Genomic DNA, 27,097 nt, shown 5'->3' with positions numbered 1-27,097 from the left:
GGTTGTAGACGGGTTATATTCTGCATGGAGGCCGGTGACCAGTGGTGTACCTCGGGGATCTGTTCTGGGACCCCTACTCTTTGTGATTTTTATAAATGACCTGGATGAGGAAGTGGAGGGATAGGTTAGTAAATTTGCTGATGATGCAAAGGTTGGAGATATTGTGGATAATGCGGAGGGCTATCAGAGGTTACAGCGGGACACTGATAGGATGTAAGACTGGGCTGAGAAGTGACAGATGGAGTTCAACCCAGATAAGTATCAGGTGGTTCATTTTGGTAGGTCAAATATGATGGCAGAATATAGTATTAATGGTAAGACACTTGGCAGTGTGGGGGATCAGAGGGATCTTGGGGTTCGAGTCCAAAGGACACTCAAAGCTGCTACACAGGTTGACTCTGTGGTTAGGAAGGCATGTGGTGTATTGGCTTTCATCAATCGTGGGATTGAGTTTAAGAGCCGAGAGGTAATGTTGCAGCTATATCAGACCCTGGTCAGACCACACTTGGAGTGCTGCGCTCAATTCTGGTCACCTCACTATATGAAAGACATGGAAACCCTAGAAAGGGTGCACAGAAGATTTACAAGAATGTTGTCTGGATTGAGGAACATCTGGTTGAGTGAACTTGGCCTTTTCTCCTTGGAGCGACGGAGGATGAGAGGTGACCTGATAGCAGTGTACAATATAATGAGAGGCATTGATCGTGTGGATAGTCAGAGGCTTTTTCCTAGGGCTGAGAGGGCATAGTCTTAAGGTGCTCGGAAGTAGGTACAGAGGAGATGTCAGGGGTAAGTTTTTTTTTAACGCAGAGAGTGGTGAGTGCGTGGAATGGGCTGCCCCCGGCGGTGGTGGAGGCGGAAACGATAGGGTCTTTTAAGAGACTCCTGGATGGATGCATGGAGCTTAGAAAAATAGAAGGCTATGGGTAAGCCTAGGTAGTTCTAAGGTAGGGACATATTTGGCACAGCTTTGTCAGTCGAAGGGCCTGTATTGTGCTGTACGTTTTCTATATTTCTATTCTATGTTTCAGTACATCCTTTCTCAGATGAGGGGCCTAAAACTGCTCACAATACTCCAAGTGAGGCCTCACCAGTGCTTTATAAACCCTTAACATTACCTCTTTGCTTTTATATTTTAATCCTCTCAAAATGGTCTTAAAAGCACTTGGACAGGTCCATGGATAGGAAAGTTTATTCACATTTAAATCAAACATTAGCATCTAAGCGACTTTGACTGTGGAATGATTGTTGGTGCCAGACAGGGTGGTTTGAGTATCTCAAGCTGCCAGCCTCCTGAGAGTTTCATGCACAAGGAGTTGCAGAGATTGGTGCAAAAAACAAAAACCATCCAGTGGGCAGTGTTTCTGTGGACAAAAACACCATGTTAATAAGAGAGGTCAGAGGAGAGTGCCAGACTGGTTCAAACTGACAGGAACTCAAATAACCAGGTGTTACAACAGTGGTGTGCAGAAGAGCATCTCTGAATGCACAACATGTTGAACTGTGAAGAGGACGGGCTACAGCAGCAGAAGACCAAACTGGGGTCTTCAGGTATACCTAATAAAGTGGCCACCGAGTGTGTTTGACTTGCCGTGCTTGGTGGTAGCACAGGCTATTAAAGTAAAAGTCTCTCTACTCTGAGAAGTGGAACTTGGTCAGCACCAAAAATCACCAAGGAACAACTCTGTGCTCTTAACTTTCAGGTTTTAATTTCTATTTCTAACCAACTTTACAGATTCTCCAAGGGAAGCACAGATCTCTGGAAAGCAGGACTGGATTGAAGGGCAATCCCAGATTTTAACCTGTCACGCAGATGCCAACCCAGTTCCGGAGGTGCGCTGGATCAAAGATGGAAAAACGATCAGTAGTGGTGAGACACTGCACATCCACTCAGTCCAACTGGGAGACAGTGGTCAGTACATGTGCAGAGTCCGCAATGATATTGGTTCCACCAACTCCTCTCATCGTGCAGAGATTTTGTGTAAGTATAGGAGGTTTCTTTGTGGAATAGACCATAAGACCATAAGACATGAGATCAGAATAAGTTGCTTTATTCCCGGTCTGTACAATATCATTACACAGTCAGATCAAAAACAGAAGCAAAATATGCCCAGGGCACAAGGGTGAATTCTGTTCCTCTTCAGAATGGCAACTCTACAATTTGAAACTTCAGTTTAATGTCTTAGTTAAAAAGGAAATGAAACAACATTCAACACTTAAAGTTTAAATCATGAATGTGGAATAAAATGTGCATAAATATTGAAATACAGCATGGATTTACAATGTGAACAACATTATCAAAAATGGTTTAAATGTTTACAGTTCAGTGACTTGATGGGATTAATAGATATTGATTTCCAAATCAATTAAATTAGATATGAACTCTTTGAAAGGAAAGCCTTTATTCATAGTATTTATAGTAAATGCCTTTACTTATTACTAGGAGCTTATTCCTTAGAATGTAGAAGATTGAGAAGAGATAGTACAGAGGTATACAGAATTATGAGGGGTATCGGTGGGTTAAATAAAAGCAGGCTTTTTCAACTGAGGTTGGGTGGTCTACAACCAGAGGCCATGAGGTAGGAGTGAAAGGTATGAAGTTTAGGGAGAACATGAGAGGAGTCTTCTTCACTCAGAGGTGTGACAGTGTGGAATGAGCTGCCAGTTGCAAGTGGCAGTTTCAACATTTATGCAAAGTTTGGATCAGTTCATGGATGGTAGGGATATGGAGGGCTATGGTCCCGGTGCAGGTCGATGGGAGAAGGCTGTTTACAAAGTTTTGGCATGGACTAGATGGGCCAAAGGGCCTGTTCCTGAGCTGTACTTTTCTATGACTCTATTATAATGTGTAATTGTTACTTACACGTAAGTAACAATTTGTGCATTCATTAAGTTACTATTAATAAAAGTATAACAGAGACATTGAAATAAATGAAAAAATCAGAAGAATCGAGGGGCATTGCTGCATGCCAACAAAGTTTCTTCCTGTGCCATCCTGGGCACACATGCCACAGGTTCACAACTACACAGGCCTCGATATTGTGCTCCAGTCTCTGGCGTACAACTTCAATCCAGAACGATTTGAAACAAGACTGGCGGTGCTCTTGTGAGTCACAGTGGACACAACGAGTTAGTGCTGAGATACTTCACCTCATGGCATGAATGAGGGTTGGTGTTTCCTGGAGAAAACTGTGGCCTGGTGGTGAATCACACCCCCACCCCCTACCAGAGAAGCAGACAGTGGGACTGCTCCCTGCACAAGGCTCTCTTAAAATGCTTCTGGTTAAAAGGAGCTCATGCGGCTCGAAAGAATCTGTTGTTTCTCAGCCTGACGACAACGAGAGTTCTGGGCTCATTGCAGAGCGAGATGGTTTGTTTACTGAGAGTGAACTCTGGATTGAAGGCTCTCGGGACTTTGACCACAGCTGCTCTGAAGTGAGCTCAGCACACAGTCAAATTCGATTTTCCAGCCTTTTGGAGTCACAGTGTAGTGAAGTCCAGTCGCCCCATTATAGGAAAAATGAAGAAGCTTTAGAAATGGTGCAGGGGAGATTTACCAGGACGCTGCCTGGATTAGAGAGCATGTCTTCTGTGGAAAAGTTGAGTGAGCTCTTTGGAGCCAAGGAGGATGATTGTGTAAGATTGTAAGAGACGTAGGAAGAGTGGACAGCCAGCACGTAATTCCCCGGGGGTAATGGCTATAGCAGAGGACATCCTTTTATGATGAGCCACGGAGTCAGAGGCAAGTTTTTACATAGTCAGTAGGAAGTGTCTGGACTGCACTGTCAGGGGTGGGTGTTGAGACAGATATATAAGGGACATTTAAGAGACTTAGATAGGCACGTGAATGAAAGAAGAATGGAGGACGATGGGCTGTGCAGGAGGGAGGGGTTGGGTTGTCGATGGAATAGGTTTATAAAGGTCGGTACAACATCATGGGACAAAGGGCCCACCCCGTGCTGTACTGTTCTATGTCCTATGGGAGGGGCTGGTTAATTTCACTCTTTTCACTCTTTTCCAGATAAACCACAAAACACAACTATATCAGTAAATAACAAAACCGTGTCCGGGTTTTCAGTGTTCATCAGAGTAGATGATGAAGTTACAGTCACCTGTCACTCCAGTGGAAACCCCCAAGTAACACTGACGTGGGAAAGACCCGGTCAGGGAGTCGCAGGGGAAACCGACCTTCCTGGGGTTCTTCACATTTCCCAGGCAACATCAGAACATAAAGGAATTTACAAGTGTAGAGCCAGGAATAAACTTGGAACAGATGAGAAGCAAGTGGAAATCAAGATGGAAGGTCAGTAAGTTACATTGGTCGCAGTGCATGGATAAGAAAATAAATAATAAACCATTTCAGAGCTGAGGTATCATCCCTGTGTGATCACAAGTAAATGCTGAGAGTTATGACATGCCCAGGATAAACGAAGGTGTACAATCTCTCTCTACATCAGACCGTGTGTTGCTCGTCGGATGGTACTCCTGCCTCGAGTCGGGAGATTGGCGGTTCAATCCCTCTCGAGTATCTTGGGCATTAAAACCAGGCTAGTGTCCTGTGCAGTACTGAGAAAGCAGTCTCAGACATACCAGCTGTCAGATGGGGTGTTAAACTGAGCTGTCTGACTCCTGAGATTGACGTCCTGTTATTTATTATTTTCCCCTATTCCTCTGCACACCAACAGCAAAGAAGCAAATGGGCAAACATGAGAAAGTCTGTAGATGCTGGAAATCCAAAGCAACACACACAAAATGCAGGAGGAACTCAGAAGGCTAGGCAACATTTGTGGAAAAGAATAAACAGTCGATGTTTCAGGCTGAGACTCTTCATCAGGTCCCTTCGTGAGTCCTATTGAAGGGTCTCGGTCCGAAACATCGACTGTTTACTCTCTTCCACAGATTCTGCCTGGCCTGCTGAGTTCCTCCTGCATTTTGTGTGTGTTGAAATGGGCAAACTACCTTTAAGAGTAATGAAGACAGAAAATGTTGGGATACTCAGCAGGTCCAACAGCATCTTGGAACAGAGAAACAGAGCTTCAAGTTGGATCAAATGAAAGGTCTGGAAGGTTAACCCTGTTTACTTCTAAGTATTCCCATTCTAGTGTATTTATTTCAGATTTTCAGCATCTGCAGTGTTTTGCTTTGAGATCTCTGCCTCAAACAGTGTTGCTTTGTAAATGGCCTCTTCACTGTTCGTACCAGTCTACGTTTCGGGCTGACACCCTTCTTCAGGACTGAAAAGGAAGGGGAAGAAACCAGACTAAAAAGGTGGGTGGAGGGGAGGGATAATAGAGATGGTGAAAGGTGATTCTAAGTGGATGAGAAAGATGAAGGACTGGGGAAGAAGGAATCCGATAGAAGACGGTGGACCACAGGAGAAAGGGAATGAGGAGGAGACCCAGGGGGAGCTGATAGGCAAGTGAGAAGAGGTAATGGCTCTCAGGAGGGAATAGCAAAAGAGGAAAGTGGGAGGGAATTTTTTTGAACCGGAAGGAGAAATCGAGATTCATGTCATCAGGTTGGAGGCTACCCAGGAGGAATGGCTACCCAGGTGATGCTCCTTCACTCTCAGGGTGGCCTCATCTTGGAACAATGGAGACCATGGATGGACATGAATGGGAATGGGAATCAGAATTAAAAGGTCTTGACAGATGGAGTGGAGGTGCTCGACAAAGCTGTCCCCCAATGAACGATGGATCTCATCAGTGTAGGAGGGGTCACATTGGGAGCCCCGGACAGAATAGACAACCCAGCAGATTCACAGGGGACGTGTTGCCTCACCTGGAAGGACTGTTTGTGGCCCTGAATGGAGGTGAGCGGGGATGTGAATGGGCAGGTGTAGCACTTTGGCCACTTGCAGGGATATGTGCCAGGAGAAAGTTTAGTGGGGAGGGACAAATGGAGAAGGGAATCACTGAGGGAGTGATCTCTACAGAGAGAGTGAGGAGGTAACGATATGTTTAGCGGTAGGGTCGTTTTGGAGATGGTGGATGTTGAGGAGAATGATGTGTTGGATGCAGAGGCTCATGGCGTTGTGGGTAAGGACAAGAGGATCTCGATCACTGTTAAGGTGGTGGGATGATGGAGTGAGCACAGATGTTTGGGAAATGCAGGAGATGTAGGTGAGGGTGGCAACATCTTTCCTATGAAAGAGCAAGCAGAACGGAAAACTATTCCAAATGTGGCCCCACTGACATCCTGGAGAGCCACTACCCTCGATACTCTGACTGATGAAGGTCAGTGTGCCAAAAGCCATTGTCACCATACTGTCTGCTTCTGACAGCACTTTAAGGGAACTGAGATCACTCGATCTCTCTGTTCTGCAACACACCCCAGGGCTCTGCTGTTCACTGTGAAAAGTCCTACACTGATTTCACTTTCCAAAATGCAACACCTCGTATTTATTGATTGATTGATTGAGTTCCAGCACGAAACAGGTTACCGTATAGTCCTCTTGCCACTGTATCTGAATTAAACTCCATTTGCTATTCCTCTGTCTACTTACGTAGCTGATCAAGATTTCTCTGTAATTCCCAATAAACATCTTCACTGTCCATAATGCCACCTATTCTTCTTGTCATCTGCAAACTTCCTAAACATGTCTCTGTATGTTCTCGACGAAACAGCAATGGGCCTAGCTCTGAACCCTGGACACAGCTCATCACGGGCTTCCAACCTGAGGGAGCACTCTCCGAGGTGCTGCCTTCCAGCTGAGGGATTAAACAGCCTGCTTTCTTAGGCTTGTAGCTAAAACAAAATGACAAACGCAAAGAACAGCAGATGATTTCTAATGGAATCCTGGTCACTACTTGCCCCTCAATCAGCATTATTAAAGCAGATGATGGCATTGCCACGTGTTTGTTTCTGGTCTTGCTGGGTGAAATTTGGCCTTCACAGTTATTACTCCTCAGAAATGATTTTCATTGGTTGTGAAGTACCATGTCAAAATGTTTCATGTGTAGTATGTGTTTTTTAGAAAATCTGAGAAAGCATGGGAGAGTAAACAGTAAGGTACATGAAATCTACAAAATTCTGGGATTTTCAGAAGGATTAGTGGTTTGATAATTGATGTATTTGCCTGAGATGGTTAATGATTGTGTAATGGCTTTTGTGCATGTTCCCCAGGTGATGTTTGGAAGATGGTGTTGATCTTGCTACTCATCCTAACAGTGTTACTCGCGCTGGTCATCGCCTTCATCCTAAGAAACAGAGCTCGGAAAACAGGGCATTATGAGGTCAAGAAAGCAGCACCCCACAAAAATCTGGAAATCCCTTCTGGGATTGATCAGGAATCTTTTCCTTTAACAGAAGTGAATTCAGACGGAGTTCTAAACAATAACCACTCACAAACTAATGTACATGGTGTTACATCTATCAATTCTGCACAGATAAAACAATAATTCAATGAGTATTGTTACTGAGGGAGACTACTGATTCTAATACTACAGTCTACCGGCAACATATACTGTGCTAAATGCAAGGACATTCCCAGGAGTGTTGAATTCCGGGCTGTTTTGAATCAATTCATCAGAAAGTTGACTTGTATTTCTACGAACACGGAGTCACCACCTGAACATGGGCATCAAGACTATTTCAGCAGTAAGGCCATCTGAGTCTGGCAACTTGCCGTCCCACTCATGGAAATTACCGTTGGATCACAGACTTGTTCACGTGTTGCAATCATCTACTTCTGTGGTAACTATCTGCTTAAGTGACACAAATATTGTCTTTATATTATGTTACAAGTGGATAAAATGTGAGGCAACACCTTTCGCAACATTCTCATCCTCTGGTTTAAATAGTCGATATTGGATTGCTTTCTATCCCTGTAATCTCCTCCAGTTACACAACTCCCCGAGGACTTTCTGACTGCCCATTGCTGATTCATCCCTGCACTAGGGGGAGCTGTGCCTGCAGCTGCCTTCAGTGTTAAACTCTGCAGTTCCCTTCCCAGACCACAAGGTGTCTCTCTCTTGCTTTTTAATCATCCCCTGGTGTCGAGCGGTGTCCGGTTCTGGGAGCGTTATAAATAGAAGTCAGCGGCATTCTGTCCGAGCGCACTTCGAAATAAATTCACAACCGGAGAGAAGAAATTCCTCCCTAATTCAGTTCCAAATGACCATCCACTCACCCCGAAACTTTGCCTCCAGTTCCACAGTCTTCCATTTTTAGAAAGAGCAGCCATCCTGGTCCCATTCACATTGAGAAGGGTTCTTCTAACCTCCAGTGGTTAGTGGTACACCACCAGTTTGTCGAGAGGTGCATTTATAATCTACACAAATTATCTTCCGTTTGTTCAAATCATTCAGAAAAATATGGAAAAGAGCTGGTCCGTTTCTCCATAAAAGCTGGCTGTACACAATTCTCAGGGCTAACATTTCTCATTTCACACAGTCGACAAGCAGGGAGATACGTTGAGCAACACAGAAAAATTGTTGGAGGAACACAGCAAATCTGGCAGCACCTCTGGAAGTGAATAAACAGTCGACTTTTCAGGTGGAGAACCTTCATCAGGACTGGAAAGGAAGGGGGAAGACAACAGAATTAAATGTTAGGGTGAGGGGAAGGAGGATAGTTAGAAAATGAGAGGTGAAACCAGGTGGGAAAGGTAAAGGGCTGGAGAAGGAGGAATCTGATAGGAGAGGAGAGTGGTTCAGAGGAGAGAGGGAATGAGGAGGAGCACCAGGGGGAGGTGACAGGCAGGTAAGAAGTGCTGAAAGGTCAGAGTGGGGAACAGAAGAAGAGGGGAGCGTTGAGGGAAAATTCTCTTTACCTGAATGAAAAATCATTATCCATTATAAAGAAATACAATAATAAAGAGGGAATCAATTTTATTTGCTGTATACAATTAGGAATTTGCTGTGGTGTGTTGGTGTGACAAAAAACAACACTATTAAAGACTAATATAAAAATATAGTTCAAAGTAGAGATATGGTGTCAAATGTGCATAAATATTCGCATATATTTGTCTAGCTTTGTTAAACACTTGACTACCATTCATGCTCTGCATCTAGAACAAGGTCGGATCTGGGAGGGAGAGTAATTCCAATAATCTTGCAGCCAGAATAGTTCTGAGAGTCCATTGAAATTGTGGTTACTGCCAGAGGAGCTTGTGCTCTGGGACTGGAATTGGAATGAGTGCATTATCGTCGTATGTACAGAGATACAGTGAAAAGCTTGTCTTGGTTACTGTACATACAGATCTATTCATCACGCAATGCACTGAGGCAGTACGAGGGAAAACAATATCAGAATGCAGAGTTAGGTGTAACAGTGACAGAGGGTGTAGTGCAGGCAGAAAATAAGGTACAAGAGCATAACGAGGCAGGTTGTGAGGTCAAGAGTCTATTGTACTGAAACAGCAGGGTAGAAGCAGTCCCTGAGCCTGTGCTATGTGCTTTCAGACTCTTGTATCTCCTGCCCATACGGAGAGGGGTGAAGAGAGAATGTCCGGGGTGGGAGGGGTCTTTGACGATGCCAGTTGCTTTACTCAGGCAGTGAGACGTGTAGACAGAGTCTCTGAAAGGGAGGCTGGTTTCCATGATGTGCTGAGCTGTGTCCACACCCTCTGCAGTTTCTTGTGTTCACGGGCAGAGCAGTTGTCGTACCAAGCCCGAGAGAGGCTGCTTCCCATGCTGCACCAGTTAAAAATCGGTCAGAGTCGATGGGGACAAATCTTCTTTCTTTAGCCTCCTGGGGAAGTAGAGGCATTGGTGACATTTCCTGGCCATGGGATCTGTGAGGATGGACAAGGACAGGCTCACCCACACTGCTGGGAACTTGAAGTTCTTAACAGTCTCAACCACAGGTTACGCAGACAGGTGCGTGTGCACCCCTCCACTGGCCAACCCCCACCCAGCCTTCCTGAAGTCAATGACCAGCTCTTTGGTGTTGCCTGAACTGCGAAGGGTTGTTGTCTATCTGACTCCTTCCTGTACACAGACTCAGTTATTTTTCTATCGGTCTCCTTCCTGTGATACGGCCTGCTACGCAACCTGTAAGTCAGATGTTCCCAACCTTTTTGATGCCATGGACCCCTACCATTAACTGAGGGGTCCATGAACCCCCAGGTGGGAACCACCGGTAAAAATGGAGTTAGAGCAGAATCTGACAGTGTGTGGAATGCTCTGCACCAGTGTTATACAGTGACAAACACATCCCCACCATTACTGTACCCCAGTGTTACACAATTACAGACCTGTCCCCACCAGTACTGTACCCCAAAGTTATAACTACAGACCTGTCTCCACCATTACTGTACCCCAGTGTGATATATTAACTGTCAGATGTCCATTTTATTCCTGTAACTCTTAATTATTTCTGAATTACTTTTCGTGTTAAATTCATCTCATTTCTGTCTCAGTTTTTGACTCGCCCAGTTCTGTTTCCGAAATCGAAATAATCAGGCTCACCACTTATCACTGCCTTGAGCTTACTGTTTTTACATAACTACTTTGTGGACTCAATCGAACTGCAAACACTTTATACTGTATTATAAACAGTTTCTGTTACAGCATTACAGGTATATCGGTACATGTTTCACTGTCATATCTTTAAGCTTTTGTTGCAGCCGGTGACTGGATATTTACTGTGTGTTTCATTACATAGACACCCATAAACCATGTCTTGTGCAGACAATATTTTCAGCACTGCTGTTCATGTTCCTACCACTCAGCAACATTGTCGATATTGATATAAAAGGGCTGTTTCTAGTCAACATGTTTGTATAAGTAAAGTTTAATGAAGTGAATGTATATTTTGAAGAAAATGTATTTTGTCGGTGAAGCATGATTAAACATCAATGTTGGTGAGAAGAATCTTTTCACACCATGGTTGGTGTTGGAAGTAACTGAAGCCATGTCTCACTCGGGTGTGCTTGATCACACATCAGGCACAATGGCCAACACCCAACAGGGTTCTGCAGACGTTTCTCACCATCTATTTTTTATTGTTTTTATTTATTGAGACACAGTACAGAACAGGCTCTTCTGGCCCTTCGAGCCACACCACCAGCACCCCACCAATTTAATCCTAGCCTCATCACGGGACAGTTTACAAAGAACAATTAACCTCATAACCAGCACCCCACCGATTTAATCCGAGCCTCATCACGGGACAGTTTACAAAGAACAATTAACCTCATAACCAGTATGTGTTTGGACTATGGGAGGAAACCAGAGCACCCGGGGAAAACCCACGCACTCCACGGGGAGGACATACAGACGCCTTACAGAGGACGTTAGGACTGAACTCCTGATGCCTCGATCTGCAATAGCATTGTGCCAACTGCTAGGCCATTGTGGTGCTCTCAAGACTGTGCAACAGAACCAACCACCCAGTGCTTCATAGAACATAGAAGTGACAGCACAGGAACTGGCCATTTGGCCCGAGCCAGATAAAAAACAAATCAAAAACACTCAAACACCAATCCCTCTGATCTACACCATGTCCATATCCCTCCATCTTCCTTACATCCATGTGCCTATCCAAACGTCTCTTAAAAACCTCCAATGTATTTGCATCTACCACCATACCAGGCATTCACCACTCTGTGTAAAAACTGACCCCTCACATCCACCTGGAACCTTTCCCCTCTTACATTCAATGCCACCCGTCTGGCACTAGTCATTTCAACCCCGGAAAACAGATGCTCTTTATCCACCTTGTGTCTGCCTCTCTTGTAGTTCTCTGTCAGATCACCCCTCAGCCTTGGGCGATCCAGAGAAAGCAAACAAAGTTTATGCAGCCTGTCCTGATAGCACATGCCCTCTGAACCAGGCAACATCCTGGTAAACCTCTTCTGCAGCCTCTTCAAAGCCTCAACATCCTTCATATTGTGGGGCAACCAGAACAGTATGTAATACACCAGATGTGGCCTAATCAGTTTTGTAAGGTTGCAACATATTCCCCTGACTTTAGAGCTCAGTGCCTCGACTAATAAAAACAAGCGTTCCATAAACCTTCTTAACCACTTCATTAACCTGTGTAGCCACTTTCAAGGAACGGTGAACTTAGATCCCAAGGTCTCTCTACTCAGCGTCACTGTTAAGGATCTTGCCCTTAACTGTGTACAGTCTCCTTGCATTTGCCCTACCAAGGTACAACATCTCACATTATCAGGGTTAAACTCCATCTGCCATTTATCTGCTCATATCTCCAACTGATCTATGTTGTGCTGTATTCTTTGCCAGTCCTCTACACCCACCACAACTCCACCAATCTTGGTATCATCTGCAAATTTACAACCCACCCATCCACATTTTTGTCCAGGTCATCACAAACAGTAGAGGTCCCAGCAGAGATCCCTGCAGAACTCCACTAATTACAGACCTGCAGCTCGAATAAGTCTCTTCAACCACTACCCTCTGTCATCTATTGGCAAGCCAGTTCTGAATGCAAACGCCCAATCCAGACCCCATGCATCTTAATCTTCTGGATTAGCCTCCCAGGAAGAACTTGGTCAGATTCCTTACTAAAATCCATGTAGACAACATCCACTGCACTACCCCCATCAATCTCTCTAGACACCAGTTTTTGGTCTTCTTCAACTCAGCCACATTAAGTTCTTTACTGAGTCACGTCCTCCAGTTAAAATCTGTTACTCCTGGATTGCCTTAAAAGTAGTCATGGCCCTTGTCCTGTTCAGTAGTAAGTTGGTCACAGAGTGACACAACACAGAGATGTTCCCATTGGCCACTGTGTTCATGCCAACTGAGATTAAATTCCATCAGTCATGCCTCTGCCCACATTACCAGCTCATCAATATCACCCAGCAGCCGATAACACTCCTGTCAACAAAACAGTCAATCTTTGTATCATCTGCACACTAACCAACTGCATTCACCTCCAAGTTCATACTTATAGCAGAAGGTAGGAATGCCAGCAGCGATTCCTGTGGTATACCACAGGTCACAAGCTTCCAACCACAAAACCAAACACTTCATCATCCACACGTGCCAGTTCAGAATCTAATATGCCAGTTTTCCCTGGATGTCATGGGCAAGTCCCACTCTCATTCCATCTTTCACCATGCGCGTCTGCATTATCTCTCTGTAATACAGTACATTGAACCTTAAATGTGCCCGTCCACTTCTCCACAACTTCCTTCAACTTGCATTCTGAATCCTTCAAGTCTGGCTTTTGTTGAACATGGATGGATTGAGGTCTGGATTGGTGCAAACTCTGCTCTATAATTTGGAGATTCTCTGAAGGTGATCGGTGGTACGTAGGTGGCTTCTCCCACAATGATTCTCTTTCTAAGTTTGGTTGGAATTTCTACATCAGGGGAAATGAGGTAAGGCTCAAACAGCACAGCTCAGAACTCATTCACGTAGTTCATTAAAACTGGATGAAATGCCAGATTTATACTGTCCTTTCTGTGTTTAAATGCACTTGCTGGCCTCTCTCTCCCTGCATGTTAGTCCTGTTTTCAGGTGCCTTGTAAGCTACCTTCCACCTCTAGATATTGTCTATTCTCTGACTCTGCTTGATTTCAGAGAGTACTCTCTATCCTGAGACCTTCTCATTCTGTTTCTGACTCTGTGCAATGTGCCCCTTAATCACTGTAACCCATAAATGCAACTCTTTCTCTAAGCACTCCCTACTTAAATCGAAAATCAATTCATTGGTAATTTAATAATAGTCTTGATTGAATCATCTGAATAACTAGTATAGAGGAAATAACACACTGAACCACTATTACACTAAGTGCAATCGTGTCCCACACCTGCACTTTGGGAAGTCTAATCATCTGGTTGTACTTCTACTCCCTGAGTATAGGCAGACACTAAAGACTGCAGCACCAATAATGAGGACCAAGAAGGTATGGACCAGGAAGACACAGGAGCACCTACAGGACTGCTTTGCACTGTGTACAGGGAGTTATCTTCAAGCCTGGATGAGTATGCCACACTTGTCACCGACTTCATTAAAACCCGTGTGGACGAGTGTGTGCCTATGAAAGCTTACTGTACATTCTCAAACCAAAAGCTGTGGGTGAACCAGGAGATTTGTAGTCTGCTGAGGGCTACATCAGTGGCATTTAAGTCTGGTGACTCAGGTCTGTACAAGAAAATCAGGTATGACTTACAAAGAACTATTTCAAGAGCCAAGAAACAATTCCGGGAGAGGTTGGAGGTGACATTAGATACATGTCAACTCTGGCAGGGGCTGCAGGATATTATTTCCTACAAAGCAAAACCCAACATTATGAATGGCAGTGATGCTTCAGTACCAGACGAGTCAACACCTTTTATGCTCGCTTTGAAAATGAAAATAAAACCACAGCTATGAGAAAACCCGTAGCATCCGATGCCACTGTGATGTCTGTCTCAGAGGCTGGCATCAGGCTGTCTTTAAAGAGGGTGAACCCTCACAAGGAAGCAGGGCCCAATGGAGTCCCAGGCCAGGCTCTGAAAACCTGAGCCAACAACTGGCAGGAGTGCTCAAAGACATTTTCAATCCTTCATTGTTACGGTCAGAATTTCCCACATGCTGCAAAAGGGCAACAATTATACCAGTGTCCAAGAAGGGCTGTGTGAGATGCCTCAATGACTATCGTCCAGTAGAGCTCACATGTGCATGTACGGTGATGAAATACTTTGAGAGGTTGGTCACGGCTAGAATCAGCACCTGGCTCAGGAAAAACCTGGACCCACTGCAATTTGCCTACAGCCACAACAGGTCGACAACAGATGTGATCTGAATGGCTCTCCAGGCAGCCTTGGATGTCCTGGACAACGCAAATACTAATGTCAGAATGCTGTTCATTGACTGTAGCTCAGCATTTAACACCATCATTCCTACAGTCCTGATCGAAAAGCTACAAGACCTCGGACTCTGTACCTCCCTGTGCAACTGGATTCTCGACTTCCTATGAAAGGCCACATCTGTGCTGATTGGAAGTGACATCTCCACCTCACTGACAGTTTACACAGGAATATGTTTCTTGGCCCACTGCTCTACTCTCTCTACACCCATGACAGTGTGGCTAGCATAGCTCAAACAGCATTCTAAATTTACTGATGATACAACCATTGTTGGCAGAATTTCAGATGGAGATGAGGGTGTACAGGAGTGAGGTATACCAGTTTGCAACAACATTGCACTCAACATCACCGATACCAGAGAGCTGATTGTGAAGGGTGAGGCGAAGGAGCACAAACCAATCCTCATAGAGGGATCAGAAGTGGAGAGAGTGAGCAATTTCAAGTTCATGGGTGTTAATATCTGTGAGGATCTAACCTGGACCCAACATATTGATGCAGCTGTAAAGAAGGCAAGACAGTGGCTATACTTCATTAGGAGTTTGAGGAGATTTGGTTTGTCAAATAAATTTCTACAAATGTACCACGGAGAGCATTCTAACTGGCTTCCCACCATCTGGGATGGTGGGGGGTGGGGTGGCTACAGCACAGGATTGAAATAAGTTGCAGGAACTTGTAAAATTAGTCAATTCCATCCTGGGCATCAACCATCGTGGTATCCAAGACATCTTCAAAGAGTGGTGCCTTCGGAAGGCGGAGTCCATCACTGAGAGTCCTTACCACCCAGGGCATGCCCTCTTCTCATTGCTACCATCAGGTAGGAGGTACAGGAGCCTGAAGGCACACACTCAGTGATTCAGGAACAGCTTCTTCCCCTCTGCCATCTGATTCCTAAATGGACATTGAGTTCATGAACACTGCCTCAGTACTTTTTTACTTGTTTTTTGCACTACTTGTTTTAACGTAACTATTTAATAGACATATATAAACTTACTGTAACTCAGTTTAATTCTCTCTGTTTATTTGTCATGTATTTCATTGTACTGCTGCTGTAAATTTAACACATTTCACGACATATGCCAGCAATATTAAACCTGATTCTTATTCTGAACTAACCCTTAGCAGAACAAGTTTTGTATTGAGTTTTTCAGCATGTTAAAACCTGTTATCTAGTTTTCCACTAATCTTCACACCATTTGAGCTGCACTAGAGTCGTCTTGCTGTTAATGTGCTGACGTGGTAACAGGTGTAACACATAGCACTAATACAGACCAGAAGTCTCTTTGTCAAGTAAACTAACTCCTCAAGGCTTCCTTTCCAGCCTGTTGTCGGTTTGAAACGTTCAGCTCTGACACTAAGAAACCACAGCACCTAAGGAATAAGAATTTCAGTCAAATTTTCATCTAATTTTGTTTCACTATGAGTTATGCAAGCATCTGCAAGTTATGACTTGTACAATGGTGGCATGATGTAGATTTTAACCAAGTGTACAGACCAACAGGACTGCACTTACTGACAGGATCACAGATCAGATCCTGAATGTCCAGCAGTGGGGCTTCACATTGTCTTGCTGTGTATTCAGAAAAAAGAGGACAGAACAAGTGATCATGCCATCTTTTGTTCCAAACACACCTGATAACAGAACATTTAAAGGAGAAATAAAAAGTAACCTGAATAGAAAGATATTGCCATGTATGAGGTGGCAATTCAAAGTTCTGAGAAGCAACGGGACTTGGGAGTCCTCGTACAGGATACCCTTGAGGTTAACCTCCAGATTGAGTCAGTGGTAAAGAAGGCAAATGCAATGTTGGCATTCATTTCTAGAGGAATACAGTATAGGAGCAGGGATGTGATGTTGAGGCTCTATAAGGGGCTGGTGAGACCTCACTTGGAGTACTGTGGGCAGTTTTGGTCTCCTTATTTAAGAAAGGATGTGCTGACGTTGGAGAGAGTACAGAGAAAATTCACTCGAATGATTCAGGGAATGAGAGGGTTAACATATGAGGAATGTTTGTCTGCTCTTGGACTGTATTACTTGGAGTTTAGAAGAGTGAGGGGAGACCTCATAGAAACATTTCGAATGTTGAAAGGCATGGACAGAGTGGATGTGGCAAAGTTGTTTCCCATGATGGGGGAGTCTAGTACGAGAGGGCATGACTTAAGGATTGAAACGCACCCATTCAGAACAGAAATGCAAAGAAATTTTTTTAATTTTAGTCAGAGGGTGGTGAATCTATGGAATTTGTTGCCACGGGCGGCAGTGGAGGCCAAGTCTTTAGGTGTATTTAAGGCAGAGATTGATAGGTATCTGAGTAGCCAGGGCATCAAAGGTTATGGTGAGAAGGCAGGGCAGTGGGACTAAATGGGAGAATGGATCAGCTTATGATAAAATGGCGGAGCAGACTCGATGGGCCGAATGGCTGACTTCTGCTCCTTTGTGTTATGGTCTTATCGTCTAATGGTGATTGCATGCTAGGAAATGGATTTTCACTTCACACCCAGACAGTGAGTTCACAGTCTGAGACGAGTTCAGGGGAATGACGTTGAACAGAGGCAACTCTCCAGAAACAAAGTGAAGGAAAACTCAAACTCAGGTCAGGGATGGGGTGCTGCCATTTCACAGTCCAGGGTGCTGATGCATAAGGACACTGTACCAACGACAACTTCAGACAAACAACAAAGGGAGAGGTGCGTAAGGTGGAGCAGACTCTGTTTCCTGAGACTCAGCCTGGGCTCTCTGACAGCCCTGGGCTTGGCCAACTTCCTTTAGGCCAAGCAGTTGTGGGCAGGCCTCCTGCAGTTATCAGAGAGCGTGCTGAATTTCCTGAGACCTTGCTTGACCCTTATTAGTGTATTTGAAGTTTATTGGCTGCCCCCCCCTGCCACCTTGTTAGGGTGACATCCTCAAAATAAGGCTTTAAGCCTTTCAGGACAGAAACAAAAAGAAATCTTCACCCAGACAGCAGTAGAGATTAGTGCAGGAAAGTGGTGCTGAGGATAAAGGCCATTAGCTCATACTTGTTAAAATATTGGGGGTCTGTTTGCTATCTTCCAGCCTGTAGGAAACGCTTTCAGATCAGGTGTCAGCCAGCATATCCACACTTGGTCACCTCTTCAAAGCCGTCAGATGCAGTTCATCAGGACTTGGGGACCTGCAGCCTTTTAGTTAGCTCAGTCCCTCCCTCTCAGTGTTTTTCACTGACACCTCTGTCAATTCCTTCTCTCACAGGATTTCCCCCCACCCGCTTCAGCCTGCAAAAGACCGACATCAATTTTCTTTATATATTCATTCAAGGGAAGTGGGTTTTGTGGCTGAACCAGCACTTGATTGCCCATCCCTCGCTGCCCTGAGATGGTGACGATGAGCTGCCTCCTTGAACCACCACAGGCCTTGAGGTTTGAGCTTTCTCACTGAAAGCACTGCCTGCTTTCATATTCTGTGTCAGTTTGCTCCTGTATTCTGCCCCACTTTTCACTGTAAAGCCTCCGTCCTCCTTTGCTGATTTCCCAAACTGGCTCTGGCATTGTAATCAGCCTTCTCCTGTGATCTAATACAACCCTTGACTTCTCTCGCCAGCCGCGATCAGAACTCTTCTCTTTTTTGTGCCTTCATGAGAGATAAATGTAGTGTTTACAACTTTACATAAATTCATTTCTGGTTTATTGTCAAATATTTTAAGTTAGTTTCCAAATCTACTTTAGTCATCTCACAGCTCATGACTTCTCCAATTTGCTTCCTTTAGATTTAAGATCCTGGTTTCAATTTGAGCTAAATGACCTTTAATAGACCATAGGTGCGGGAGTAGGCCATTCGGCCCTTCGAGCCAGCATCGCCATTCACTGTGATCATGGCTGATCATCCACTATCAGTATCCAGTTCCTGCCTTATCCCCATAACCTTTGATTCCACTATCTTTAAGAACTCTATCCATCTCTTTCTTGAAAGCATCCAGAGACTTGGCCTCCACAGCCTTCTGGGGCAGAGCATTCCATATATCCACCACTCTCTGGGTGAAAAAGTTTTTCCTCAACTCCGTTCTAAATGGCCTACCCCTAATTCCTAAACTGTGGCCTTGATGTGAAATTCTGAAGGACCTTGTGAGATCTTCAAATTAACTATTTCTCATTAAACGAAAAACTGTTTAAAAATAATCCATTTTTTCATTGGTTTCTCATCATGGAAGAGATCCCAATGATCTAGAAACATGGGGTGGCACGGTAGCATAGTGGTTAGCACAATGCTTTACAGTACAGGCGTCCCAGGTTCAATTCCTGCCCCTGCCTGTAAGGAGTTTGTATTTTCCCCGTGACCACATGGGTTTCTTCTGGGTGCTCTGGTTTCCTCCCAAAGTCCAAAGATGCATTGGTTCATCAACTTATTAGTTCTTGTAAATTGTCCCGTGATTAGGCTGGGATTAAATCAGGGGATTGTTGGGCGGTGTGGCTCAAAGAGACTGATGGCCCTTGTCTGCACTGTATCTCATCAAAAAAAACAGGTTTAGAAATCTTATACACTCTGTAAACTGGTTCTATCATGTCTGAAATCCTGTCTGCCCTCTACCCTGGGCCCCCATTAATTTGCCTATCGCACCAGCAGGTCAACAGAGGATGCCATCTCCACAGCACTTCACTCTGCCCTGACCCATCTGGACAGCCCCAACTCTTACGTCAGAATACAGTTTATTGACTTTAGTTCGGCATTCAATATTGTGATCCCCTCCAAGCTGATCACCAAACTTCGCCAGCTTGGTATCAGCGTATCCCTCTGCAATTGGACCTTGGACTTTCTGACTAACAGACCTCAATCATTGAAGTTAGACAACCTCTCCTCCTCCACTCTCACCCTGAACACCGGCGTGGCTCAACGCTGTGTGCTGAGCCCTCCTCTGTACTCCCTTTTCACCTATGACTGCGTTCCTGTACATGGTTCTAACTCCATAATCAAGTTTGCAGACGACACCACAGTGGTTGGTCTGATCAGAGGGGATGATGAGACGGCCTACAGGGATGAGGTCCAGCACCTGATCAACAACAACCTGGCCCTTAACACCCAGAAGACCAAGGAGATGATTGTGGACTTCAGGCATGCCAGGAGTCACACTCACGTCCCCATCTACATGAACGGAACTGTAGTGGAACGTGTATCAAGCTTCAAATTCCATGGTGTCCACATTTCGGAGGATCTCACCTGGTCCCTGAACTCCTCCATCCTGATCAAAAAGGCGCAACAGCGCCTTTATTTCCTGCGGAGCATCAGGAAAACTCACCTCTGTCCCAGGATACTGACAGACTTTTACCGCTGTACCATTGAGAGCATACTCACCAACTGCATCTCGGTGTGGTACGGCAATTGTCCCGTATCGGACCGCAAAGCACCCTGCATTTGGTGAAAACTGCCCAGCAGGTTATCGGCACCTAATTGCCCACCATTGAGAACATCTACCATAAACGCTACCTGGGCAGGGCGATAAGCATTATCAAGGATGCATCTCACCCTAACCATGGACTTTTTACTCTCCTCCCATCAGGTAGGCGCTACAGGAGCCTCTGCTCCCGCACCAGCAGGCACAAGAAGAGCTTCTTCCCTGAGGCTGTGACCCTGCTGAACCTCTCATCACAGCACTAAGCAGTATAGCATCCATATTGTACTGTCTCAGTACTTTTATATTTGTGTGCTGTAGCACTTTTTTATTTGCAGTTATTTTGTAAATAACACTATTCTTTGCATTTCTGGTCAAATGCTAAGCGCATTTCATTGGCTTTGTATCTGTACTCGGCACAATGACAATAAAGTTGAACCTAATCTAATCTAATCTAAATTTGTCCTGCACACTATTGTTGCTGATTGGTTTGCCCAGCCTGTATGCAGCTTCTTGTCTCGTATAGTTAATGTGTTTTTCTAGTTACACACACTTCTAATCTCATGAATTTTATACCCCACGCACATGATGAGAACTATTTAAAGGCCAATATACTATTTGATTTTCTGAGTGACATTTTTTCCCTTTACTGTCTTTGTCCCATCCTTTGAAACCATTGCTGCCCAATTCCTTTTCCATTTGTCTGTCACTTCTAAAAGTAAACACAAATACTTCATTCCCATCCTTGGCCATGTTACAACCCAACTATGAAATGGTTATTTGATTGTGCCCTTTTGCTTTTGGTTATTCTGCTATTTCTCCACATAAAGAACCTTAAATTTTATCTTTGCTTCACGAATTCTCACTGGAGTTACACCTCTCTGTCCCTTCCTGATGCATTCAGCTGGTCTTTACCCATTTGGCTCACCTACACTATTGCTTGGTCCTTTAACTTTTAAAGTTTCCCCTCACCCCACTCCTCCCCTGTCCATGCCTCCAATCCTAATCCCTGATAATTAGTTTTAAGCCACAGATATTTAATTTACTTAGTCTCTGGCCCTGGCCCATTTCAAGTGAAAGCACCAATGTGACACTTCCCTCTTTCCTAGTATTGGTGTCCCATGAACTGGAAGATATTTCTCCCACAGCATTTTTTGCACCATGCATTCTCTCCTCCAAAATCATTCTCCTTGTAGTCAAGTTCTGCTTTTCCAATTCCTCCTTAGCTGTTCATGTTTCTTAGCAGAATTTTCATCTTTGTTTTTATCAATGTCTTTGGCTCCCAGATGGAGAAAGTCCAGAGTGTTTCTCAGCATAACCACTGACAAAGGGCTTTATTGCTATAACAGAGTGACATCTGCACCTGTAAACTGGCAGAAAGCTATGGACCAGGTTCTGCAAGGCTGCCCAGGCGCTCAGTGTTACCTGGATGACATCATTGTTACAGGCAAGGATGACAAGGAACATCTCCAAAGCCTCAAAACAGTGTTAAAAGCTCAGAGCATGTCGCGACGAGTGTGAGTTCTTTAAACCAAGCATCACTTACTGTGGCCACACAACTGATGCACAAGGATTACACAAGTGCACTGAGAAAATTTAAGCAGTGATGGATGGCCCAAGGCCAAAAGACGTGTCACAGCTGCAGTCCTTTTTAGGATTTGTAAGCGACTATAATAGGTTCCTGCCAAACCTGCTCCACCTCTTGAACTCATTACTATAGATCGAGTAGAAATGGCAGTGGACAAAGCAGTGTGAGGTGGCTTTCAAAAAGGTAAAGGAAATGGTGACATCAGATGCTGTAATTACACACTATGATCCCATCCCCGTCACTATCGTTAAGTTTTGTAGCTTCAAAATATTAAACTAATTCAAAAAAGACGCAGGTGTCCAAGAATGCGTGCGTAACTTCTCATTTACTTTAAGCAAGGGACTCACGTATCACGTGGTAGTATAATGACATGTGTAATTAATGTATTTATACTCATAACTTGTAATTAATTATTTAAATGAAGATGAATCCCTAATTAAACAACAAGTATACATATTTACTCAAATATTATTAAAATATCACATACACACAGAAGTAAGTTGAAAACTTTGTTGATAGGAGCACAGCAGAGGGGTGAAGAAGCACCGAAGTCTCAAACTTGGCTGCAATCTGGAACCTGCAGACTGGAGAAGAGGAGAAACTCACTGTTGGTGGGGAAGAGCATTGTTGAAACTGTGGAAGTACTGTGTGTAAATTGTGTACAAGGACTACTGTGTAAATTGTGCAAGATGTTCAGAAATGGGAGGGTGCATCTTGTGGTCTTTCAGTTTCTGTTTGCTGGTTGTGAGGACTGGCATTTTTAACCAATAACTAACGGTGAGACTGTGCTTTATTCCGATGAGCACTGGGACTGATATGCTATTCCTGACAAGGAGTGTGATGCTCAGTTTGTTTTTATACACGACACTTTTGCACTGCGGCTGATAGTAAACTCCAAGCGGTAATATATTTTGGACTTTATTGTGATTGTAGGGATCGCCTCTGATCTGAACTGCATATATGAACAACTGGACAATGAATGAACCCATGAACAATATCTCACTTTTTTTTTGCTCTCTTTTTGCATTAAATTCATCTTTTTACGTATACGACTACTTATTGTAATTTATAGTTTTTTATTTATTGCTACAAAACACCAAACTTCATGATGCACTATATGGCAGTGATATTGAATTCAGATTCTGATTCTAAAGAGGAAGATCTGAATTCAGTCTGTGATTGAGTTTGGGCTTCTATCATGGGAGAGGCTGTTTAATCTCATCCTTTTCCAGATACGCCACAAAACATAACTATGTGGTAAATACAGAAACTGGATCTGACTTTCCAGGAAGTCAATAAAAAAACACTTTGTGCATTAGAGTAAGATGATCTCAATCAAGACATTCATCCTTCGGGAATTCTCCCCATATCTCTTCGCTAAATACTTGGATGAAAGCAAAAATGGAGGGTTATGTTCTGTGTAGGAGGGAAGGGTTAGATTGATTGGGAAGTAGGTTAAAACATTGTGGTCCAAAGGGCCTGCATTAAATAGATTAGATTAGATTGGATTCAACTTTTTTGTTATTGTGTCGAGTACAGATACAAAGCCAATGAAATGCAGTTAGCATCTGACCAGAAATGCAAAGAATAGTGTTATTTACAAAATAACTGTGAATAAAAAGTAAGTGCTACAGCACACAAATATAAAAGTACTGAGACAGTACAATATGGATGCAATACTGCTTAGCGCTGTGATGTGAGATTGAGCAGTGTCACAGCCTCAAGGAAGAAGCTCTTCCTGTGTCTTCTGGTGCTGGAGCGGAGGCTCCTATAGCACCTACCTGATGGAAGGAGAGTAAAGAGTCCATGGTTAGGGTGAGATGCATCCTTGATAATGCTTATTGCCCTGCCCAGACAGCGTTTATGGTAGATATTCTCAATGGTGGGCAATTGGGTGCGGATAATCCACTGGGCAGTTTTCACCACTCGCAGGAGTGCTTTGCATCCGATACAGTATAATTGCCATACCACACTGAGATGCAGTTGGTGAGTATGCTCTCAATGGTACAGCGGTAAAAGTCCGTCAGTATCCTGGGACAGAGGTGAGCTTTCTTCATGCTCTGCAGGAAATAAAGGCGCTGTTGTGCCTTTTTGATCAGGATGGAGGAGTTCAGGGACAAGGTGAGATCCTCGGAAATGTGGACACCAAGGAATTTGAAGCTTGATACGTGCTCCACTACAGTTCAGTTGATGTAGATGGGGGTCATGAGTGTGGCTCCTAGCATGCCTGAAGTTCACAATGATCTCTTTGGGCCAGATTGTTGTCGGTACACCACTCGGCTAGGTGCCGGACCTGTAGGCCGTCTCGTCATCCCTTGTGATCAGGCCAACGACCGTGGCGTCGTCTGCGAACTTGATTATGGAGCTCTGTAACCACTCTCCAGGCTATTCATATCAGAGCTCAAGCAGCTTCCCATCCGGTCATTTCTCATCTGCTGAAGAAGCTGCTCACTGCCACTCTGTTTTCCCAGGCTGTTGGGGCAATAATTCTGGAAGAGGAGAGTGGACTCCATGAATGCACACGCTGCCAGACTGTGGGCAGTTCACTCATCTGTATCACACAACTGGCCTTCCAGTCCAGGGCAAGTTCAGTCCAAAACAAAAACAGAAACTGCTGCAAACACCAAGTAACCTTGGAAATGTCAAGAGGAAGGAGAGACCTGACATGCACTGGAGTTGTGAGAAAAGAGGTGAACGAGAACTTCCCAAGAATTAGAAGCAAAATACCCAGTGAATCAATAGAGGTGAAGCCTCCGATCACGTGATTTGTTCCTGCTGAAAAGAAAAAGGAGGAAATAGTTGATGACAAATAGCCGTTGAGCACTACAGCACAGAAACAGGCCCTTTGGCCCTTCTAGTCCATGTTGGCCTCATCCCATCTACCCCCAGCCATATACCCCTCTATACCCCTCCAATACCTATCTAAACTTCTCCTAAATATTACAATTGAACCTGCATCTACTATTTCCACTGGCAGCTTGTTGCACATTCCCAACACCCTCTGAGTGAAGAAGTTCTCCCTCAGGTGGATCTTTCACTCGGTGACATGAGTTCCCAACTGTTTTCGTGCCACAGACCAATACCATTAGGCAAGGAGTCTGTAGACCCCAGGTTGCGAACCCCTGATGTATGACCTCCAGTCTTAGAAAAAAGTCTGTATGCATTCACCCTATCTGTATCTCCTATTATTTTATTTACTTCTATAAGATCTCCCCTCTTTCTCCCTCATTCCAAAAAATAAAGTCTGAACCTATTCAACTCTCCCTATAAATCAGGTCCTCAAGTCCTGGCAATATCCTTGAAAATTTTCTCTGAACTCTATCAAGCTTAGTGCTATCTTTCCATAGCTGGTGACCAGAACCCCATATAATGCTCCAAATTTGGTCTCACCAAAATCCTGATGAAGGTAGAGCAGTGGATATCATATATATGGATTTCAGTAAGGCATTTGATAAACTTCCCCATGTGAGGTTAATTCAGAAAGTAAGCAGGCATGGGATCCAAGGAGACCTTGCTTTGTGGATTGAGAATTGGCATGCCCACAGAAGGCAGAGTGGTTGTAGATGGTTCGTATTCTGCATGAAGGTCGATGATCAGAGGAGTTTTGCAGGGATCTGTTCTGGGGCCCCTCCTCTTTGTGATTTCTATAAATGGCCTGGATGAGGAAGTAGAAGGGTGTGTTAGTAAGTTTGCTGATGCCACGAAAGCTGGGGGTGTTGTGGATAGTCTGAAGGATTGTCAGAGGTTACAGTGGGACACCAATAGGATGCAGAACTGGGCTGAGAAGTGGCAGGTGGAGTTCAAGACAGATAAGTGTGAGGTGGTTCATTTTGGTAGGTCAACTTTGAAGACAGAATATAGTATATTAATGGTAAGACTCTTGGCAATGTGGAGGATCAGAGAAATCTTGGGATCGTGTCCATAGGACGCTCAAAACTGTGCTGGTTGACTGTGTTGTTAAGAAGTCGTATGGTGTGTTGACCTTCATCAACCATGAGATTGAATTCAAAAGCTGTGAGGTAATGTTGCATTTATCTAAAACCTTAATTAGACCCCACTTGGAGTACTGGTCACCTCACTGCAGGAAGGATGTGGATGCTATGGACAGAGTGCAGAGGAGATTTATGTTACAAGGGGGATGATGGGAGTGGACCCAAATGCAAGACACAGACACTGAAGGACTAGGAGCTGGACTAAGATTACCAAGAATGCAAGGGAAGTCGGGAAGAAACGACGCCTGCCATGGACACAGGCCCTGGATGAGACAAGGACACAGGGCCTGGGCTAGGACTAAGACTAGGAAAGTGGGATCTGGACGACGAACTTGGAACTAGGAGCCTGGACTAGGATTCTGAGCCAGAGACTGGACAGGGACCCGGAACATGGCTCTTGAATCAGGCTCGGAACCCAGATCCAGGTGAGGACTCGGGACTAGGAACAGACTAGACACTAGATAGTACTGGACTGGGACTGGACAAGGTACTAGGCCGTGGCTTGGACTAGACGAGAGACTCCTGGGCTGGGCGAGAGAACTCCAGCACAGGACATGGCTCTTGAACTAGATTTGGCTCGGCTCTTGGACTTGGCTGGGTTAGGCTCTAGGGTACTGAGCTGGGACTCCTACTTGGGCTCGGAGCCACTGGGACCCTTCTAGGATGCAGGGCCAGGATGCTTTCCAGGACGCAGGGCCGGGATGACTGCCCAGGATATTTGCCAAAGTAACTGCTGAGGATATTTAACGAGGTCACTGCCAAGGATACTTGACAAAGGTAGCAGGCAAGGTAACCATCGGGGATTTGGAAGGGAGGGGAAGGGAACAGTCCAGGACGGGATCCTTGGTTTGAGAGGCATTTATGTGCCAGCCCAAAACGAGAATCAGGTGCCTCAATTAAGGCACCCAATGGAACAGGAAACAGGAAAACCCGGAATAAGGAATCGACGGACCGGACCGTGAACTGGAATGCAGACCTCAGGGACCAGACCATGACAGTACTCCACCCCCCACTATGGGATCCTCCTGGCGACCTAACAGGCTTTCCCAGACTATGGACGACCTAGGTGTATGTGTATGTGGGGGGGGGGGGTGGGATTCAACAGGAGGGAACCCAGGATGGTGAGAATTAAATGACATTGTCTGCGTTGCTGGGTCCATGTATGACTGGACTGTTCTTTTACAAGGGGTGGCGATGGGAGTGGACCCAGATGCAAGACACAGACACTGAAGTACTAGGAACGGGACTTAAGATTATCAAGAATGCAAGGGAAGTCGGGAAGAAATGATGCCTGCCATGGCCACTGGCCCTGGACGAGATAAAGACACAGGGCCTGGGCTAGGACTAAGACTAGGAAAGTGGGACCTGGACAAGGAACTTGGAACTAGGAGC

At 44.7% G+C, this 27,097-nt stretch overlaps 1 protein-coding gene across 2 annotated transcripts in view; it reads left to right on the top strand.

The window, feature by feature from the left end:
• Positions 1-11,098, top strand: part of LOC134339325 (hemicentin-1-like) — a 73,120-nt gene extending 62,022 nt beyond the window's left edge. The window contains exons 6-8 of one of the 2 annotated variants that reach the window (XM_063035729.1): positions 1,736-1,981; positions 4,022-4,303; positions 7,126-11,098. In XM_063035729.1, the coding sequence (XP_062891799.1) occupies positions 1,736-1,981; positions 4,022-4,303; positions 7,126-7,400 (803 nt within the window). In that variant the 3' untranslated portion in view covers positions 7,401-11,098. The remainder of the gene's footprint in view (positions 1-1,735; positions 1,982-4,021; positions 4,304-7,125) is intronic. The other variant, XM_063035730.1, reaches the window with a different exon arrangement.
• Positions 11,099-27,097: the final 15,999 nt, after the last annotated feature.

Source organism: Mobula hypostoma, chromosome 29 (assembly GCF_963921235.1).
Source record: "Mobula hypostoma chromosome 29, sMobHyp1.1, whole genome shotgun sequence".
Taxonomy (NCBI): domain Eukaryota; kingdom Metazoa; phylum Chordata; class Chondrichthyes; order Myliobatiformes; family Myliobatidae; genus Mobula; species Mobula hypostoma.
Note: the sequence above shows the minus strand (reverse complement) of the source record. Positions and strands in the feature narration are given on the sequence as shown.